The 21,448-nt window shown below is 38.3% G+C and overlaps 1 protein-coding gene across 3 annotated transcripts in view; it reads right to left on the reverse strand.

Moving 5' to 3' along the window:
- Positions 1–3,210: 3,210 nt before the first annotated feature.
- Positions 3,211–21,448, reverse strand: part of FER (FER tyrosine kinase) — a 470,748-nt gene continuing 452,510 nt past the window's right edge. For all 3 annotated transcript variants that reach the window (XM_082836311.1, XM_082836310.1, XM_082836312.1), the window contains 2 exons: positions 5,646–5,768; positions 3,211–4,463 (listed from right to left, as the gene is read on the reverse strand). In XM_082836311.1, coding sequence (XP_082692437.1) covers positions 4,321–4,463; positions 5,646–5,768 — 266 coding nt within the window. In that variant the 3' untranslated portion in view covers positions 3,211–4,320. The remainder of the gene's footprint in view (positions 4,464–5,645; positions 5,769–21,448) is intronic.

The following is a 21,448-nucleotide window of genomic DNA, read 5'->3' on the forward strand; positions in this document are numbered from 1 at the left end:
TTAAAGGAGAATTTTATGGGACTCTACAACTGTAGCAGTATCTCCTTCAAGTAGGTCATCTTGGTACATGAAATATTGACTTAATTAGAATATTTTCTTTGGCAGAAATTAATATGTAGTTCTGGATCTTCCCAAATAATATATTATTCAGACTTGATATGAAACTAATCAAAACAGAGAAAACTAAATAAAACTAAAATATTTAATAAAAAATTTCTGGTACGTATAAGCAAATCAGAGTTAGTAATAAAAGAGGTAACACTTTATTTAAATGGTAAACTTCCATGCTAACTTAATAGTGTAATGGAACTGTAATATAAACTCATTTTCATATAAAATCTTTGTTTTAATTAACATATTAATACATAAACCATGTCTTTTTCAATTGTCCATTTTTGTTCTTTGTATTTTGCATTATTCTGTTTTGTGTGAGGGCTCTGACCTCCTAAATACAAAAGTCAGTCTTTACATGACTCAGAATAGTGTTTATGGACAATCAATTCTGTTGATAAGAAACAACTAAAATACCAGTGGTGTGCTGGGGGGGGGTGGTACGTATATGTAAAAAGAGGGTTGAGGCAAACAAACAAACCCTCTTTTCAGAAAGTTATCAGCTGATCTCACGTCAAAAGACACACAGCCACAGAACAGTGTCCATAGGGTATACTAAGGAAGGTTTTCAGGTACATTTTTAGAACATCTGATGAGTGAATTGGAAAGTAGTGTGACTGAGGTAACCGAACGACAGTAACATACGACCTAGACATGTATTTTTGCGTTCTCATTTTTATGTTTATCCCACTACAAGATCCTCAGTGTGTGGCGTATATTATAATTAAAACACTTTCTTCTTGACACAAGTCATACCAGTATTGTGAAGCCACGGTTATTTTAGTGGTATTAGCCAAACTTTATATAAAACTATATGGCAAAACTGAAACAATGAGTATAACACAGACAAGAAAACCATACCATGGTTTAAAGGAAATTAAGACTATTTCAATGACTAAACATTTTCTTTTCTTTTAAAACCACCCTCAAATGAAAAACAGTTGTGAAATGTGTGCTGAAAATTGGCTGAAGCAATCAGACTCATGTTCTACACTGGTGTGCTAGTAACAGGTTTCAGTAATATCGTATCTGTGATAAAAATGGTGAATTATGGATGAAGAATTTTATTGACTATATTAAATTTGGGAGATAAGAGAGAAATGATTACATAAGACCTTGCACTGGGGACCTAGTGGCAGGATGGACTAAAACGAAACCTCTGGTTTTGAAAGTCTAAACAAAACCTATTCATCCTTTATTATTATTTCCTAGAAGAGAAAGAATATGTTGGCTTTGGGAAGTAACCTTAGATTATATGGAGTGCAAAATAATTTTAGGTTTCACATGTCGGTAACAAATGTTAATTTGACAATAAAAGATTTCTTTCCTTGAAAAATGATGAGCTACTTAAATACTTCTCATGAAGGCTCCTTGGTGATTCAAGATAGAAAAAGGCAGGTGAGAGTCAGGCTGCCTGGGTTTACCCGCCCCCCTGCGACTCCATATTCATAAATTTAAGGAATTATGACAGAAACTACATAGGAGTAACAGATGCAACACGTGAAAAAATCTATTAACAACACAAAGATTTGTGACCTGGCTGAATTACATTCAGACCAGTGGCAATTTTGGTTACTAAAATTTTAGTTACTAAAATTTTGGTTACTGTTTTCTTACTAAACAAGTCATAGGATTTTATGTGTTTCCGAATCCTTCTTTCCCTATATCAACTTGCAAATTCAGAGGAGAATTTGTGTGTATGCTTTCTGGGTACGGATTAGCCTCCTAAAGTACATAATTCCAATAATTATCTGTGACAGAAGGGATGAATAAATTATGCTTCAAGCACAACAAAGTTAACAGTAAAAAACAGTCTGCATAAGTTTTTCTTAATGCATGTGCCTATATTAAATTTAATATTCTATATAACTGATATGATCCTGAAAGACTCCCGATGAGTTATTAATCCTGAACTGTACCACTGCCTGCTTTGGGACAAAGAATAAGATAGAATTTAAATGCTGCAGATGTCACGATGTTTTGAAAAGCTTCTTTAAGCACACAGTTACGATGTGAACTGCAAATTCTAACAGCCTGGATGAGTGAAATATCAATGCCATGTTCGTTCTTTACACCAGAATGCAATGATTAAGCTTCAGGTCTTGTTCACAAAATTAAAGCCCAAACCATCATTCTCTCTCTTTGCTGAGAGCTTAGCAGTGTGGCTGCTAAGTGATGGGAGGCTGTTTTCTTTAAACAAAGAATATTACAGAGAGATGCACTTGGAAATACTGGCAAAGGGTGGAAATGTCCCCATTTCATTCTTGCTTTTGAAGGCTGACAAGTGCCTGAAGACCAGAGCTCTTAATCTTAATTCATGAGTCTGTGCTTTGATTTACCACAGTATATGCCATCAAAAGAAGGTTTCCTTTTACTCATAATATTTGACAGAAGGGAAACAATGCTGATTAAAAAAGAGTTACTTTATATATTGTGATATTTTTGCGGGCAAGTTTATTATGCTTTCATTTTCGTCTGGATGTGGTAATCATTAAATGTGTATTAAACTTCAAGGAGATTGAAGTGGTAGACACAAGCCAGTTTTCTCCTCAGTATTATCCTGTTTACTCTTGAAAGTAGTACTGGGTGTGAGTTGTGTGCAGTGATATTCCTAGGCAGCAAATAGGTGGAGGAGGCAGGAGGAATTTTCTATCCCATAAGCTCTTCCAATGACTGTAGACCAAATAATCACTACTGTGCTATTTGGACACAGGCCTGAGCACTTATTAAAAGCTCCCAGGCCACATTTACCCCTGAGCGTGACCATCTCTTACACACATATTTATCCTGAGAGGCAACTATATACAGACCATGGGGTAAGTTCCCTGGATGAAGCTAAGATTCAGCTAAAGACAATCCTAGTTTAAACTCTGTTCCATTTTATTCATATGAAGCATCTCCAGACTGTGCTCATATATGGGTCGGCTAATGATAAGAATTTTCAGGTAGCAGTATAAGAGTACATGAAGGGGGAAGGTGGACAAAGGAGGGCTATCTCTATAGCTTTTTCCTTAATAATGTTCATTTGACTTCTTAACCAATTTACTCCATTTACTGCCAGGTTTCTCGGTATTATGTGTGTGTGTGTGTGTGTGGCTGTGTGTCTGTGTGGGGGGCGCATGTGCACACACATGGATGTGTTTATGAACTAGAATCATGAAATTCTGACAGCTCTGGAAACTGGCAGAAATGAACAGAATTAAATTCTGGGATGTCTCCTCTCAAATGAAGGTACTTAAAATTATGCTGTTATTTCTGTAGCCTCGTGCTTTGGAATTTCTCTAAAGAATTTTTTGTTGACAAGAAGGCTCTATCTGTGAACTCCTGAAAACATTTCTTAGAACCTTTTTCATGAATCAGACCATAAAATAAAGTGTGTGTGTGTGTGTCTAAAGGCGTAACTCTGGTAAGAAGGCAGATTTTCTATTTTCCTTTCCTTCTCTTTGATGATGACTTTAGCTGCCCCTTTCTCCAGACCGTCCTCCTGTTCCAACTTACTTCTTGCCGTCACAGCTGTCTGAAACATTCTTTAAAAGCCGTGGCCTCAATTAAGAGCTCTTTGAGGACATTCCAGGCATCATTTTCTGATGCCTGGGCAAAAGGGGAGGGAAACAACAGCTTTACCAATAAGACAGGAATGTGAGGATTCTTACACTGTGCTTATTTCTGGTGAGAAAGGAAAGAAAACCCCTAGGAGGTCTAAATAATGCTCAATATAAAATGATGTTTACAAATACACTCTTGCCTTGGCAGAGCAGAAAGCCAACTTTGGTTGGAATGTGTCCTGCAGACATGGCATTACCAATGCAGCTGATAGCACCGATCGAGTAGGGTCTGTGGCATGGGACAGCAGCCGTGAACTGGGTCTGAAGTAAAAAATCTCTGAGAAACATCGATGGTCCTGGTGTGAAAAAGATGGATTGGTTCCCCCTCACATTTAGAGCCTGTGCTTTTCTATTTACAAAGGGCTGAAATGGCAGGATTGCTGTGGTGAGCTGAGAAAGCCCTTGGTAGGACTGACCTGTTTCTTGAATGCATTCGCCTTTGACTTTTTTTAACGGCACATATTTAAAAAACAGTTAATAAAAAAAAAAATAACCTTAGAAGACTGTTGCACATAACGTGGTATAAACTCATTGTTAACGAGAAGAACGATATTACTCTGCTGGAGGACCAAGTCCTGGAGGCTGAGTTTGCACTGTTCTGTCACTATGTGATTTTCTTCTTGATGACAGTGAGCTCTTTCTGAAGTTCAGTGAACTTGGGCCGGTTTTCAGGTTTATAATCCCAACACTTCATCATAATTTTAAAAATGTCCTCTGGACAATGCTGAGGGGCTGACATTCGGTATCCTGAAGACCCAAGAGAAGAAGAACAGAGAATTTAGAATGGGGATAAGATATAAATGTTCACATAGGGCATTATGCAGTTTGTAATTTTTAGTACCTTATGTTGTTGGTTAATAGAAACAAAAAATTCATTTCAGGGCAAACTGATTTTTTCTCTATAAGTAATGCAGACTTTAATATTAATAGAGCAACATCATTACCTTCTAGTTCAAAGAACCCATTTTCTGTTTGTTCATTTGTCACAAAGTCTGATGTAAGATACATCACATACAAATGCATGTTTTAGTTGCTCTAAGTATTTGCTTTCAGAATTTGCTTTTAGATGCTGTAGGCAGAGTTTAAAAAAATCATCTCTACAACTCAGGGTTTTGAAGATGAGAAAAAGGATGAGGATTTATAAACATTAATTTAAAAGTGAAATAAAAATGAATATGAGGCATATTCCTTTACAGTCTGAGAAGAATATTATCTTTAATTCAAAGTCACCTGGCAGTGTCCCGGCAGTGTGCTGGGTGGTGTGTGTGTGCCTGTGTGCATCTGCCTCAGGAGCGGTAGGAAAAGGGAGGAAGGAAGCTGGAAGTCATCTTCCTACACCCGATTCTACAACCATGCCCCCCCTTGACAGGCCTGACCCTAGGGCGCTGGTGTTTTGTTGCAAGTGTTTTGTTGTTGTTGTTGAAAGCCGGGGACTACACAAGTGCACGTGAGGGTGTCACCATCACCTGCTTATTCCTGTCCCTGATCTGAGAACACCATAGGGCTTCTTCAGAACTGTTCCAAAATTCTCAACTTCTTCCTGAAGTCTAACTACATTTCAATTTGCAGTAATATTAACAGTGTTTATTTGGCATAGAATAAAAACTAGGTGGTATTCCTCAATCTCCTATTTCCCTGGAAGAGAGTGAATGGCACAGCCTTGCAGGTGTCATGCCAGGCAGGGGGCATGGAAGAAAAGCCTAGAGCTTTCTATTTTCAAAGAGCTGGGATCTATCTTTTAAAGTCTTTGTTGTTGTTGTTGGTTTGGTTGGAAAGAGCCACACCATCCGTAAAGTTCCAAAGTAGATTAACCAGCACCTCTTCGATCGCGGGCCCGAGAGTACTCTTCCTCCTCCCAGGAAATGCAGACACGGCACCAGCACTGCCCGGGCTGGCTGTGAACACTGCTACCCTGTGTCTTTGGCTCACCTCTTTCCACTTGTTCCCGAGCTTGTTGATTTGTCATTCCAGGGTACGGGCAGACCCCTAAGCTGAAGGTCTCCCAGAGGAGGATGCCGAAGCTCCACACATCACTCTCAGAGCTGTATCTCCCTGAAGGGTGAACAAAACCACATTCAGCTCACTGGATAAGCGGGTGACCATTTCTGGTTGTGTATGTCTAGGTCAGTCACATATTAACATATTTAAACTTACCAGGAATTCAATAACTAGTGATCTTATTTTCTTGACTAGTTTTGCTTTCCAGGAGTAGTAATATTACCAATTAAATGAATAGTCTTCAGGCTGCTACTTTAACTAAGCCACCTTCCAAATCACATTTCCCCCACCAAGAACAAATATTCACTCAGTATGCAAGCTAACTTTCTCTGTGGCCTCTAAATGAGATAGATGGTTTATATAAAAAAGATATAAATTTGTACACATCGATGCCTAGGAGATTAAATAAGTTGGAGTTCTGCAATTTTGTCTTCTGCCTGCATCATTTTCTTTCTACTAAAATTACAAACAAACTTAAAGCAATAAGGAAAGTTTCTTAACTTCAATTTTTTACTCATCACTGTTTACAGATATTCTTACACGCTTAAAGTTCTCATTTTCTCCACTGATAGTTTCATTTATGGAAAATACATTTTTCTGTGTTTTGAATAGAGTAGAAATTAACATAGCTGGCTGATAAAAACAACTTCTTTAAATTACATGGTGCTGTGTTTTGTCAAAATATCTTGGTGCACCTGCTTTACTGAATTACATAAGCTAACTCTTAGTTTAGTTTGGTTTTTTTCCCCTTGGTAATCTTCTAGAGAAACACAGAGATAAAAGCCAATACCAGATATCTTCTGGAATGAATGTGAAATCAAGGAGGGGAGGCAGAAAAGGCTATGAATTTTCAAGATTTTCCAACATATTTCTGCCATTCCAGGATGTATAAATGCCCATCTTCCCAAAATGTCTTGTTACTTTGAGTAGGATGGCCTTTTCTCTTTCTTGAAAACAGTACAATGAGAATGAGAGTATGCCTGTGTTATAACTGCTCTGAGGTCAGAGTTTGGAGTGTACTTGCTGATCATCATCTCCAGCTGTGTGAATTAGCTTCCTTCTTAGTAGACGGTAATTATGGACATTCACTATGCTAGTCGGTAGGAAGATTAGTTTCCCTGTCGGCATATCAACTCTTTTCATGTTTGGCATCCAATAATTTAAAACTTTTTATGAAAATCATTCAATGGTTACAAGTTAAGACTAATTAACTCTTTAAGGAAGTACAAAGCATAGAGAACCAAATACCTTATTTTTGTAAGATAGTATCTAGGAAGAGATCAAGAATGGCCAGTTGTATTATAAACTAAGATCACACTCTAGAAGTGAAAGCTTATAACCTAACTCTGTAACCTTGACTTTTATTTTATTATTTTTGGCTGCGTTGGGTCTTCATTGCTGTGTTCAGGCTTTCTCTAGTTGCAACGAACGGGGGCTACATTTTGTCGCGGTGCGCGGGCTTCTCATTGCGGTGGCTACTCGTTGCCAAGCACGGGCTCTAGGCGCGCAGGCTTCAGTAGTTGTGGCACAGGGGCTCAGTAGTTGTGGCTCACGGGCTCTAGAGCACAGGCTCAGTAGTTGTGGCTCATGGGCTTAGTTGCTCTGTGGCATGTGGGATCTTCCCGGACCAGGGCTCGAACCCGTGTCCCCTGGGTTGGCAGGCGGATTCCTGACCACTGCGCAACCAGGGAAGCCCTGTAACCTTGACTTTTGAGTCTGGTTTTACTGTATAATTTTAAAAAATTAATTAATAATTCTTTATTTTTCTTATTGAGATATAATTGACATAACATTATATTAGTTTCAGGTGTACAGCATGATTTAATATTTGTATATATTGCAAAATAATCACTACGATAAGTCTAGTCAACATCACCATGCATAGTCACCATCCATAGTCATAAAATTTTTTTTTCTTGTGATGAGAACTTCAAGATCTACTCTCTTAGCAACTTGCAAATATGCAGTATAGTACTATTAATTATAGTCACCATGTTTTACATTAGACCCCCATGACTCATTTGTTTTATAACTGGAATTTTGTACCTCTTGACCACCTTCACCCTCCCCCTGCCTCCCACTGCTAGACTCTGGCAACCACCAGTCTGTTCTCTTTATCTATGAGAGTGGTTTTGTTGTTGTTGTTTAGATTTCACATGTAAATGAGATTATACAGTATTTGTCTTTCTCTGTCTGACTTATTTCCCTTAGCATGATACCCACAAGGTCCATCCATGTTGTCACAAATGGCATGATTTCACTCTTTGCTAAGGTTGAATAATATTCTATTGTATATACACACCGTATCTTCTTTATTCATTCGTCCATTGATGTACACTTAGGCTATTTCCATATCTTGGCTATTGTAAATAATGCTGCAAATGAACACAGGGGTGCATATATCTTCTTGAGTTAGCATTTTTGTTTTCTTCAGATAAATACCCAGAAGTGGAACTGCTAGATCATATGGTAGCTCTATTTTTAGTTTTATGAGGAACCTCCATACTGTTTTCCATAGTGGCTGCACCAATTTACATTCCTCCTGACAGTGGAGGAGGAATCCTTTTCTCCACAACCTGGCCAACACTTGTTATTTCTTGTTTTAATAACAGCCGTTCTAACAGGTATGAGGTGATAAGTCACTGTGGTTTTGATTTGCATTTCCCTGATGATTAGTGATGTTGAGTATCTTTTCATGAAACTGTTGGCCACGTATATCCCTTATTTGGAAAACTGTCTATTCTGAACTTCTGCCCATTTTTTAATCAGATTGTTTTTTGTCTTGAGTTGCATGAGTTCTTTATATATTTAAATATTAACCCCTATCAGATATATGACTTGCAAATATATTCTCTCATTCGGTAGGTGTCCTTTTATTTTGTAAATGGTTTCCTTTGCTGTGCAGAAGCGTTTTAGTTTGAAATAGCCCGACTAGTTTATTTTTGCTTTTGTTGCCTTTGCTTTGATGTCAAACCCAAAACCTCATCTCCAGCACTAGAGCTTACTGCCTATGTTTTCTTCTAGGAGTTTTATGACTTCAGGTCTTATAGTCAAGTCTTTAACCATTTTAATTTTTGCATATGGTGTAAGATAGTGGATAGTGGTCTGTTTCATTCTTTGACATGTGGCTGTCCAGTTTTCCCAACATTTATTGAAGAGATGTCCTTTCCCCATTGTATATTCTTGCCTCCTCTGTCATAAATTAATTGACCATTTATGCATGGGATTATTTCTAGGCTTTCTATTCTGTTCCACTGATCTGTGTGTCTGTTTAATTCTAATACCATGCTGCTTTAAATACCATAGCTTTGTAGTATAGTTTGAAATCAGGGAGCATGATGCCCCTAGCTCTGTACTTCTTCCTCAAGATTGCTTTGACTGTTCAGGGTCTTTTGTGGTTCCACACAAATTTTAGTATTATTTGATCCAGTTATGTGAAAAATGCCATTGGAATTTTGATAGGGATTGCACTGAATCTGTAGATTGCTTTGGGTAGTATGAACATTTTATTAATATTGATTCTTCCAATCCATGAGCATGAAATATCTTTTCATTTACTTGTGTCTTCTTCAGTTTCTTTGGTTGTGTCTGATAGTTTTCAATGTACAGGTTTTTCACCTTGGTGAAATTTATTCCTAGATATTTTATTGTTTTTGATGCAATTATAAATGGAACTGTTTCCTTAATTTCTCTTTCTGATAATTTGTTATTAGTGTATAGAAACACAACAGACTTTTGTATTTTGACTTTGTATCCTGCAATTTACTGTATTCATTGATTAGTTCTAACAGTTTCTTGGTGGAGACTTTAGGATTTTCTATATAATATCATTTCATCTGCAAATAAGGACAGCTTTACTTCTTCCTTTCCAAATGGGATTCCTTTCATTTCTTTCTCTTGCCTAACTGCTGTGGCTAGGACTTCCAGTACTATGTTGAATAAAAGTGGTGAGAGTGGGCATCCTTGTCCTGTTCCTGTTCTTAGAGGAAAAACTTTCAGCTTTTTACTGTGAACTGTGATGTTAGCTGTGGGCTTGTCATATGTGACCTTTATTATGTTGAGGTACATTTCCTCTGTACCCACTTTGTTGAGAATTTTTATCTTAATGGGATGTTGAGTTTTCTCCAATGCTTTTTCTGTATCTATTGAGATGATATGATGATATGATTTTTAGCCTTTATTTTGTTAATGTGGTGCATCATGTTGATTGATTTGCAGATGTTAAACCATCCTTGTATCCTTGGAATAAATCCCACTTGATCATGATGTACGATCCTTTTATTATTTAATGTATTGCTGAATTCCGTTTGCTAACATTGTGTTGAGAATTTTTGCTTCTGTGTTCATCAGGAACAATGGCAGAAGAGAGGGGAGGAGACTCCTCAGTCAGGATTGGAGCAGATCCAGAGGGGCTCTCTCAGGAAGGTTAGATTCATAGTTTACTTGATGTGCCCGAACTTCTTGAGGTGACATTGATGTAGGTGCCAAAGCATCTGGGGGTGAAATACTGGTCAGTACCTCAAGCCAGGTTCTGTGTCACCAGCTGCTGCACGTCCACATCCTGAAATCTTGAACTCGACCTGGCTGTGGTTACACCCTTCAGCCCCTCCAAGTAATTTTCTTTTCTTGTGATTTCTTTGTGTGTGTGTGTTTTGTTTTGTTGTTTTTTTTGCAGTACATGGGCCTCTCACTGCCGTGGCCTCTCCCGTTGTGGAGCACAGGCTCCAGACACACAGGCTCAGCAGCCATAGCCCACTGGCCCAGCCGCTCTGTGGCACATGGGATCCTCCTGGACCGGGGCACGAACCCATGTCCCCTGCATCGGCAGGCAGACTCCCAACCACTGCACCACCAGGGAAGCCCTTTTGTGTGGTTCTGATATCAGAGTAATGATGGACTCATAAAATGAGTTTGGGAGTATTCCCTCTTCTTCTGTTTTGGAAGAGTTTGAGAACGACTGGTATTAATCTTCTTTGAATGTATGGTAAAATTCACCAGTGAAGCCAGTCATTCCTAGACTTCTTTTTGTTGAGAGTTTTTTTTGTTACTGATTCAATTTCAGAAGGTTTTTGAGAAATTTTTTTCATTTTTTCTAGGTTGTCCAGTTTGTTGGCATATAGTTGTTCATAGAAGCCTCTTACCATCCTTTGTATATCTGTGGTATCAGTTGTAATGTCTCATTTTTCTTTCTTTTTTTTTTTTTTTTTTTTGCAGTATGCGAACCTCTCACTGTTGTGGCCTCTCCCGTTGCGGAGCACAGGCTCCGGACGCGCTCCGCGGCATGTGGGATCTTCTCAGACCGGGGCACGAACCTGTGTCCCCTGCATCGGCAGGCGGACTCCCAACCACTGTGCCACCGGGGAAGCCCTCATTTTTCATTTTTAACTGTTTTGATTTGGTTTCTGTCACTTTTTTTTCTTGCTGAGTGTAGCTAAAGTTTTGTCAATGCTTTCATTTCAAAGAAATAGCTATTAGTTTCATTGATCTTTTCTATTGTCTTTTTAGTCTTTATTTCATTTATTTCTGCTCTGATCTTTGTCATTTTCTTCCTTCTAATAACTTTGGGTTTTATTTGTTCTTCTAGTTCCTTGAGGTGTGATGTTATGTTGTTTGAGATCTTTCTTGTTTCTTGAGGTAGGCATTTATTACTATGAACATACCTCTCAGAACTGCTTTTACTGCATCACCTAACTTTTGGTATGTTCTATTTCCATTTTAATTTGTCTCAAGGTAATTTTGACTTTTCTTTTGATTTATTCTGTGGCCCATTGGTTGTTCAGTAACATGTTTAATTTCCATATGTTTGTGAATTTCCTAGCTTTCTTCTTGTAATTGACTTCTAGTTCCATACCATTGTGGTCAGAAAAGATGCTTGATGTGATTTCAGTCTTGTTATATTTATTAAAACTTGTTTTGTGGCCTAACATATAATCTGTCTTGGGGAATATTCAATGTGCACTAGGAAAGAATATGTATTCTGCTTCTTTTGGATGGCATGTGTATACTGATCTATAGGTATCTATATCTATCTATCTATCTATTTTTTTTGTGGTACGCGGGCCTCTCACTGCTGTGGCCTCTCCCGTTGCGGAGCACAGGCTCCGGACGCGCAGGCTCAGTGGCCACAGCTCACAGGCCCAGCCGCTCCACGGCATGTGGGATCTTCCCGGACCAGGGCACGAACCCGTGTCCCCTGCATCGGCAGGCAGACTCTCAACCACTGCGCCACCAGGGAAGCCCAAGATATATATATATCTGTTACGTTCATCTGGTCTAAAGTGTCATTTAAGGCTGACATTTCGTTACTGATTTTCCATCTGATCTTTACATTGACTCAAGTATGGTACTGAAGTCCCCTACTATTATTGTATTGCTGTTTATATAACAAGTTGTATATATACAACTTGTATATAACAAGTTGTTTAGGTCTGTTAATATTTGTTTTATATATTTAAGTATTCCTATGTTAGATGCATAAATATTTACACATTTTATATCCTCTTGTTGGATTGACTTCTTTATCATTATGTAATGCCCTCCTTTGTCTCTGATTACAGTCTTTGTTTTAAAATCTACTTTGTTTGATATAAATATAGCCACCCCAGCTTCCTTTTGGTTTTCATTTGCACGGAATATCTTTCTCCATCCCTTCACTTTTAGTCTTTGTGTGTCCTTATGTCTGCGATGAGTCTCTTGTAGACAGCATATAGATGGGTCTTATTTTTTATTCCATTCAGCAACTCTGTCTTTTGACTGGCAAATTTAGTCCCTTTACATTTAACGTTGTTATTGATATGTGTGTACTTATTGCTATTTTAATTCCTTTCTTGCTGATTTATAGTTCCTCTCTGTTCCTTACTTCTTCACTTGCTCTCTTCCTTTGTGGTTTGATGACTTTCTTTAATGGTATGCTTAGATTTTTCTCATTATCATTACTGTATCTACTATAGATTTTGACTTTGTGGTAACCATGAGGCTTACATACAACAACTTACATTTTTAAGTTGATTAAAAAAACTGAAGATTGAACACGTTCAAAAGCTCTACATTTTCACTCCCCCCTGCCTTGTTTTATGTTTCTGATGTCAGATTTTAAATCTATTTATCTTGTATATCCCTTAACTAATTTTTGTAGTTATAGTTTTTATTTTTTTTGTCTTTAACCTTCATACTACCTTTATAAGTGATTGATCCACTACCTTACTACATACTTACCTTTGCCAGTGAGATATATATACTTTCATATATTTTCTTGTTACTAATTAGCAACCAGCTTAGAGAAGTCCCTTTACCATTCCTTGTAAGGGACTTAGAGAAGTCCCTTTACCATTCCTTGTAAGGCCAGTTTAGTGGTGATGAACTCTTTTAGATTTTGCTTATCTGGAAAACTCTTTCTCTCTCCTTCAATTTTGAATGATAACTTTGCCAAGTAGAGTATTCTTTGTTGGAAGTATTTTTCTTTCAGCACAGTGAATATATCATGCCGTTCCTTTCTTGCATGCAAAGTTTCTGTTGAGATATTTTCTGGTAGTTGTATGGGGAATCGCTTGTATATAACAAGTTGTTTTTCTCTTGCTGCTTTTAAGATTTTCTTTTCTTTAACTTTTGACACTTTAAATATAATGTGTTTGGTGTGGGTCTCTTTGGGTTCATCATCTTATTTGGAACACTGTGGGTTTCCTGATCTGGATGTCTCTTTCCTTTCCCATGTAGGAAGTCTTCAGCCATTATATCTATTTTTTTCTTTAAATTTATTTATTTTTTATTTACTTATTTTTGGCTGAGTTGGGTCTTTGCTGCTGCATGAGGGCTTTCTCTAGTTGTGGTGAGCGGGGGCTACTCTTTGTTGCGGTGCATGGGCTTCTTTCTCATTGTGGTGGCTTCTCTTGTTGTGGAGCATGGGCTCTAGGTGTGCGGGCTTCAGTAGTTGTGGTGCATGGGCTCAGTAGTTGTGGCTCGCAGCATCTAGAGCGCAGGCTCAGTAGTTGTGGCGCACGGTCTTAGCTGCTCTGCAGCATGTGGGATCTTCCTGGACCAGGGATCGAACCCGTGTCCCCTGCATTGGAAGGTGGATTTCCAACCACTGTGTCACCAGGGAAGTCCTCCATTATATCTTCAAATAAGTTTTCTGCCCCTTTTCCTCTCTCTCTCCTCCATCTGGGACTCCTATAATGCAAATATTAGTCTGCTAGATGTTGTCTCATAAGTCCCTTAAGCTCTCTTGGCTTTTTTCATTCTTTTTTCTTTTTCTTGATGTGATTGGATGAGTTCCATTGCCCTTTGAGCTCACTGATCCTTTATTCTGCTTCATGTAGTATGATGTTGAACCTCTCTAGCATATTTTTCAATTCAGTTATTGTATTCTTCAACTCCATGTCTTTTCTTTGGTACCTTCTTATATTTTCTGTCTTTGTTGAAATTCTCACTATGTTCATCCATTCTTTACCAACTTTAACGTTTTATCAGGTGGATAAACTATGTCCATTTAGTGAAGGTTTTTTTCTGAGGTGTTACCTTGTTCTTTCATTTGGAACACATTCCTCATTTTGCTTGACTTCCTGTGTTCTTTCCATGCATTAGATGAAACAGCCACTTCTCCCAGTCCTGAAGGAGTGGCCTCCTGTAGGAGATAAAACTTCCCATCCAGCTCTGATCTAACTCTCCGTTGTCTCTCAAGCCTTTGTGATTGTCCAAGCAGCCTATTTTATTTTTTAATAGCTCCTAGTAGTTGAAGGTGTTCCAAGACCTGTCAGTGTCCCAAAGAGGACTATTTAGCACAGAGATTCAGGCTGATTGGAAGCCAGACCCTCAGGCAGCAACTTTAAAGAATGCAAATATATACAGTCCTGTCAGACTGCAAGTGTAAGCCATGCTGGCCATCAGAGCCAGGCGATCTGGAATGGTCCCTGGATTACAGTCACAAAAATAGGGGCTCCAGACAAGTGTGTAAGTTCCTTTCTGGGAGATACTGACGAATTGTAGCGAGGCAGAGCAAGTCACAAAATCGTGTTCTCTGGCCTGCATTCCCTGAGAGCACCTTGATAGGCTTCTAGACATGTGACAAACCTGGAGCCTGCCCTCAGGCTGAAGCTCCAGCACAAGATTATAGGCCTTTCATGGAAAGACTGTGCTCCTGGGTCTGTTGCCTCTTGCTGTGCCCTGAGGGTGGTAGCTGTTTAAGAACCTTTATCAGTTCTGTGGGACCCAGGAGTGTCACCAGAGCCAGGCAATGTAGAGGTGTCTCCTGGCAACAGCTGAAAAAACTGAGGCACTGGACAAGTGTTTAAGCTCCTTTCTTGGAGATACCAGTGAGTTAGAGTGAGGCAGAGGGATAGCACAAAGATGGCATCCACCAGCCTCATTCCCTGAGAGCAATTCTACAGGCCCCAAGAAGTGTGCCAGACCAGAAGCCTGCCCCTCAGGCCAAAGCTCCTGGATAAGCAAATGGTCTTTATTAGAAAGACTGGGGTGTACTTCAGTCTGCTGCCAGTGCAGTGCCTTGGGAGGTGGCAGTCTGCCAAAAACTCACTCTCAGATTGTTACAGTCCTGTGGGTTCCAGGAATACATGACCCCTGGTCTCCAGAGCCTGGTGATCAAAGGGTGTCCCCTGGGTGGCAGCTACAAAAACCAGGGCTCCCCTGGGAGATACTGGCACTGTAGATCATAGCAGTGGGAAAACATGAAGAAGGTGCCTGCCAGCCTCTGTCCCTAGAGATACCCTGTCAGTGCCCTAGATGCATTAAATTAGATGCCTGCCCCTCAGGCTAATGCGTTAAGATTAGCAAGTGAAGCTCTTTCATGTAAAGTCTAGGAGTCTCTCCATTAGCTGATTCTGCACTGGGCCCTGGGGTGGGTGAGCCCTTTAAGAAGCAGTTCTCAGCTTTCTAAAGCCTTGAGGGTCAGGCAATGATCTGGATGCAAGCCCAGATCATTTTCAAAGCCAGATGTTTTGGGGGCTCATCTCTCAGGTGTAGGTCTTAAAAGATAGGATGCCTGATGTTCCTTCGCTCCTCAGGGAGAAGCTACAGGTTTTGAGTTCCCTCCTGATTGTGGTCACTGAACCAGGGGTGGGATTTAGGGCAACATTTTAAGTCAGCTGCTCCTACCTGCTTCCATGTGGCTTTTTTCCTCCTTTGCCCAATGTGTATGAGTTGCTCAGCTAGTTTTTAGGTTTTTTTCAGGGGCAAATGCTCCATATGTAGCTGTAGATTCAATGTGTCTGTGGGAGGAGGTGAGTTCAGGATCTACCTATATCGTCATCTTGAACTGAAACCTTGCTGGATAATTGTAATGGGCTGAAAGTTACTTACAGCCATATAGCACATTGCTAGTTTTCCATGTCTCATTTGATGCTCACAGTACCCTTTGCAGGGGAAGACACTATCATTCTCATTTGCAAATTAGAAAATATAGGTGTAGAGAAAGATCGCTTGCTAAGGTCATGCAACTAATGACATGACTGGTTGGGAAACCTGGTCCTGATGGCTGATCCAGGACTCTCTACATTATAAATCCTACCTCTCTTGCATTTCAGAGTACTTAGTTACTTCACAGTAATTAAATTTCTATGGGTTGTACCAGCCCCAAGTTCGCAGGTGACAAATGAAAAAATTTCTTTTAATGATTGTTACACAGATTGTTTTATTCCTTAGTTGGAAATCAGTATCTTATTTGCCCCTTACAATCACAGTACCTTTGGTAACAGCTGTACTGAGGAGGCGGTATATGCTGAGGAGGCTATGAAGTATGCTACCACTGTGTGCTTGAAAAGGGGGGGAGATATGTACAGTTAGATGGCTGAGAAATCTCTGAGAAGAATACAACAATATGATAAGAGTATTTGCCTTTAGGAAGGGGAATTACATGGCTACAGACAAGGATGGGGAGAGGGGCTTACATTTCATTGTAGGCCCTTTACATACTGCTTGACTAAAACAAAACAAAACGAGAACAAGTTTATGCATCATCTTTTCAAAAATTAAATGACAACACTAATGACAAAATAATGGTGAAAATAACTTTAATTCTATGTCCCTAAGCTAAAATTTCAGAGAGGTTTCTTAGACTGAAGGGGTTTTCCATCTACCCTAACCCCACACTGCATGGAGACTTGGGCAGCATTTCATCTACTCTGAGGGCAAAAGTGAAAAAAAGAATCCGTGGGGAAAAAAAGACCCCTGGAAATGAGGCAAAATTTTACCACCAATCATAAATTGATATTTGCATAAAACATGGAAGAAGTGGAACAAAAAATAAGACTTTCATAAAATATATTTTCTCTTGTTAAAAAAGTGCTAGGATTCAGAGCCAATCTTCAGCAATCTTAGTCTATGAGAACTGAATTTCTCAGGGTTGCCATGACACTTGTAGACACTCAGGAACTCCCTCATTGGATTGGGTAACAAATACTCCCCACTTCTTTCTCATCCTGTTAAAAATCTTTCCCTCATCTTTTTATTTTTTATCAAATTTTTAAATTGAAGTATAGTTGATTACAAGGTTGTTTTAATTTCTGCTGTATAGCAAGGTGATTCAGTTATACATACACATACATTCTTTTTTTTAAATATTATTTTCCATTATGGTTTATCACAGAATATTGAATATAGTTCTCTGTGCTTATCCATTGTTGTTTATCCATTCATAACGCTACATCTGCTAATCCCAACCTCCCATTCCATCCCTTCCCCAACCCCCTCCCCCTTGGCAACCACCAGTCTGTTCTGTGTCCATGATTCTGTTTGTTTCATAGATAGGTTCATTTGTGTCATATTTTGGATTCCACATATAAGTGATATCATATGGTATTTCTCTTTCTGACTTCACTTAGTATGATAATCTCTAGTTGCATCCATGTTGCTGAACATGGCATTATTTCGTTTTTTATTCCATTGTATATGTGTTCCACATCTTCTTTATCCATTCATCTGTCAATGGAAATTTAGGTTGTTTCCATGTCTTAGCTATTGTAGATGCTGCTGCTGTGAACATAGGGGTGCATATATCTTTTTGAATTATAGTTTTGTGTGGGTATACGCCCAGGAATGAGATTGCTGGATCATATCGTAATTCTATTTTTGGTTTTCTGAGGAACTGTTTTCCACAGTGGCTGCACCCACTTACATTCCTACCAACAGTGTAGGAGGGGTCCCTTTTCTCCACACCCTCTCTAGCATTTATTTTTTGTAGACTTTTTAATGATGGCCATTCTGACTGATGTGAGGTGGTACCTCATTGTAGTTTTGATTTGCATTTCTCTAATAATTAGCGATGTTGAGCATATTTTCATGTGCCTGTTGACCATCTGTATGTCTTTTTTTGAGAAATGTCTATTTAGGTCTTCTGCCCATTGTTTGATTGGGTTGTTTGTTTTTTTGTTATTGAGTTGTATGAGCTATTCATATATTTTGGAAATTAAGCCCTTGTTAGTCACGTAACTTGCAAATATTTTCTCCCATTCTGTGAGTTGTCTTTTCGTTTTGTTTATGGTTTCCTTTGCTGTGCAAAATCTTGTAAGTTTGGTTAGGTCCCATTTGTTTACTTTTGTTTTTATTTCTATTGCCTTGGGAGACTGACCTAAGAAAACATTGGTATGATTTATGTAAGAGAATGTTTTGCCTATGATCTATTCTAGGAGTTTTATGGTGTCATGTATTATGTTAAAGTCTTTAAGCCATTTTGAGTTTATTTTTGTGTATGGTGAGAGGGTGTGTTGTTCTGCATTTTATAAAGTTAACATTAAAGACTGCTAAAAGAGGTCCCTCACTGCCAATCAAAGATCTTCTTGCCTGTCTTTATTGTATGACATACCAAATTTAGGTCTGGCTCTTAAAGATATTTGGAATTAGAATTTTGATTTGTAAATACTTTAGTCAGCTTGAAATTCAACTAAAATACACTGTGATTTAAAGGCAGGATTTTACTTGGCATAATTGCTTAGCAGTAAGAGGAGTTTTAAAGGCAGTGTGATATAGAGAATCTGGCAAACAGGGTTAAGAACACATTCTAGAGAGCTGGATTTTATTGATAAGGTTTTAGGGCTCCCAAGTCCAGCTCCCGCTCCTTTATAGGGATGCTGTAAGAATCAAGAAGAAGGTGCTTAACAATGTTTTGTCATCTAAAGAAAACCTCTGTGTAAATAAAAAGAATACAGTCCTTTCTTTTACCCTGTGATTGTTCTCCTTAGGAATATAGCTTTAGAGTAATAACCACCCCAGAGAAGAATCACTGTGGAAAATAGCAGGGCTGCCATTTTCTCTACATTTTGAGGAATGGTGGAATTAGTTTGTGATCTGCAAAGCTTCCAAAAGCTTCTCTTGCCAGCACATGGGAAGACACACTAAGGGTGAGGATTAGTATCTGTGGAGTATTAAGTTAAAAAATTTCATTGTTGGGAAGTAGAACAGCTTAGTCAATTTCTCACAATGACAACTACCTACACTTATCTATGCCATAGCATTGCTGATATGCAAAATACAAAGCAGATTCTGGTGTCTCGATCCACCCTAATTCACTTCCAAAACAATAACATTCCAAAGCTTTATCTGGAAAACATTTGGTGGTTCCTCAAGAAGTTAAGCACAGAATTACCATATTACCTAGTGTGTACTCAGAATAATTGAAAATAGGTCCTCAAATAAATCCTGGCATACAGATGTTTATAGCAGAATTATTCACAACAGCCAAAAGGTAGACACTGCTCAAATATACATCAATGAATGAACAGATGAATAAATAGTGGCAAATATATACAGCAGAATGATTATTCAGCCATAAAAAGGAGTAAAATAATGACACATGCTACAACGTGGATGAACCTTGAAAACATTATACTAAGTGAAAGAAGTCACATTCCAAAGGTCACATATTGTATGATTCCATTTATATGAAATATGCAGAATAGGTAAATACATAGCAACAAAAAGCAGATATGTGGTTGCCAGTGGCTGAGGGAAGGAAGGAATGGGGAGTAACTGCTTAATATGGGTATAAATTTTATTTTGGAGTGATGACAGTGTTTTGGAACTAGACAGAGGCAGTGGTTGCACACCACAGTGAATGTACTAAATGCCATTGAATTGTTTGCTTTAAAATGGTTAATTTTATGTTACATGAGTTTCACCTCCAAGCTCTTTCTAAGTTACCTGGTCTTTAATTAAGCCATTAAGACATTTGTAAATACCTTATTAATTTTTCATGGTGAAGTAATTTTTCACTTTAAATCAATGAAGAATCATTTTATAGTTTCAGTTTAATTTTTATTTTATATTGGAGTATACTTGATTTACAATGTTCTGTTAGTTTCAAGCATACATCAAAGTGATTCAGTTATATATACATACATATATCCATTCCTTTTCAGATTTTTTTCCCATATAGGTCATTACAGGACATTGAGTAGAATTCCCTGAGCTATACAGTAGGTCCTTGTTGATTATCTGTTTTATAGATAGTAGTGTGTATATGTTAATCCCAAAAGCCTAATTTTCCCCCACCTCCGACCTTTCCCCTTTGGTAACCATAAGTTTGTTTTCAAAGTCTGTGAGTCCGTTTCTGTTTTGTAAATAAGTTCATTTGTATAATTTTTTTTAGATTCCACATATAAGTAATATCATATGATATTCATCTTACTCTGTTGGACTTACTGCACTTAGTATGACGATCTCTAGGTCCGTCCATATTGCTGCAAATGGCATTATTTCACTCTTTTTTATGGCTAATATTCCATTTATATATAATATTCCATTGTATATGCACCATGTCTTCTTTATCCATTCCTCTGTCAATGGACATTTAGGTTGCTTCCATGTCCTGGCTATTGTAAATAGTGCTGAAATGAACATTGGGGTGCATGTATCTTTTGGAATTATGGTTTTCTCCAGATATATGCCCAGGAGTGGGATTGCTGGAGCACATGGTAGTTGTTTTTAGCTTTTGAAGGAACCTACATATTGTTCTCCATAGTGGCTGTACCAATTTACATTCCCACCAACAGTGTAAGAAGGTTCCCTTTTCTCCACACCCTCTCCAGCATTTATTGTTTGTAGACTTTTTGATGACAGCCATTCTGACTCATGTTAGGTGATACCTCATTGCAGTTTTGATTTGCATTTCTCTAATAATTAGCCATGTCGAGCATCTATTCATGTGCCTGTCGGTCATCTGTAAGTCTTCTTTGGAGAAATGTCTATTTAGCTCTTATGCCCATTTTTTGATTGGGTTGTTTGTTTTTTTGATATTAAGCCGCATGAGCTGTTTGTGTATTTTGGAGATTAATTCCTTGTCAGTTGCTTCATTTACGAATATTTTCTCCCATTCTGTGGGTTGTCTTTTCATTTTGTTTATGTTTCCTTTGCTGTGCAAAAGCTTTTAAGTTTAATTAGGTCCCATTTGTTTATTTTTGTTTTTATTTTCATTACTCTAGGAAGTGGATCCAAAAAGACCTTTCTGCGATTTATGTCAAAGAGTGTTTGTTCTGCCTGTGTTTTCCTCTAAGAGTTTTACAGTATCCAGCCTTACATTTAGGTCTTTAATCCATTTTGAGTTTATTTTTGTGTATGGTGTTAAAGAATGTTCTAATGTCATTCTTCTAGATGTAGCTGTTCATTCTTTTAGATGAAGCTGCTTGTATTTGGTTGAGGATTTTTGTGTCTATGTTCATTAGTGATATTGGCCTGTACTTTTCTTTCTTTGTGATATTTTTGTCTGGTTTTGGTAACAGGGTGATGGTGGC

The sequence above is a fragment of the Leucopleurus acutus genome (genome assembly GCF_964270905.1).
Source record: "Leucopleurus acutus genome assembly, chromosome: 3".
In the NCBI taxonomy this organism is placed as follows: Eukaryota; Metazoa; Chordata; class Mammalia; order Artiodactyla; family Delphinidae; genus Leucopleurus; species Leucopleurus acutus.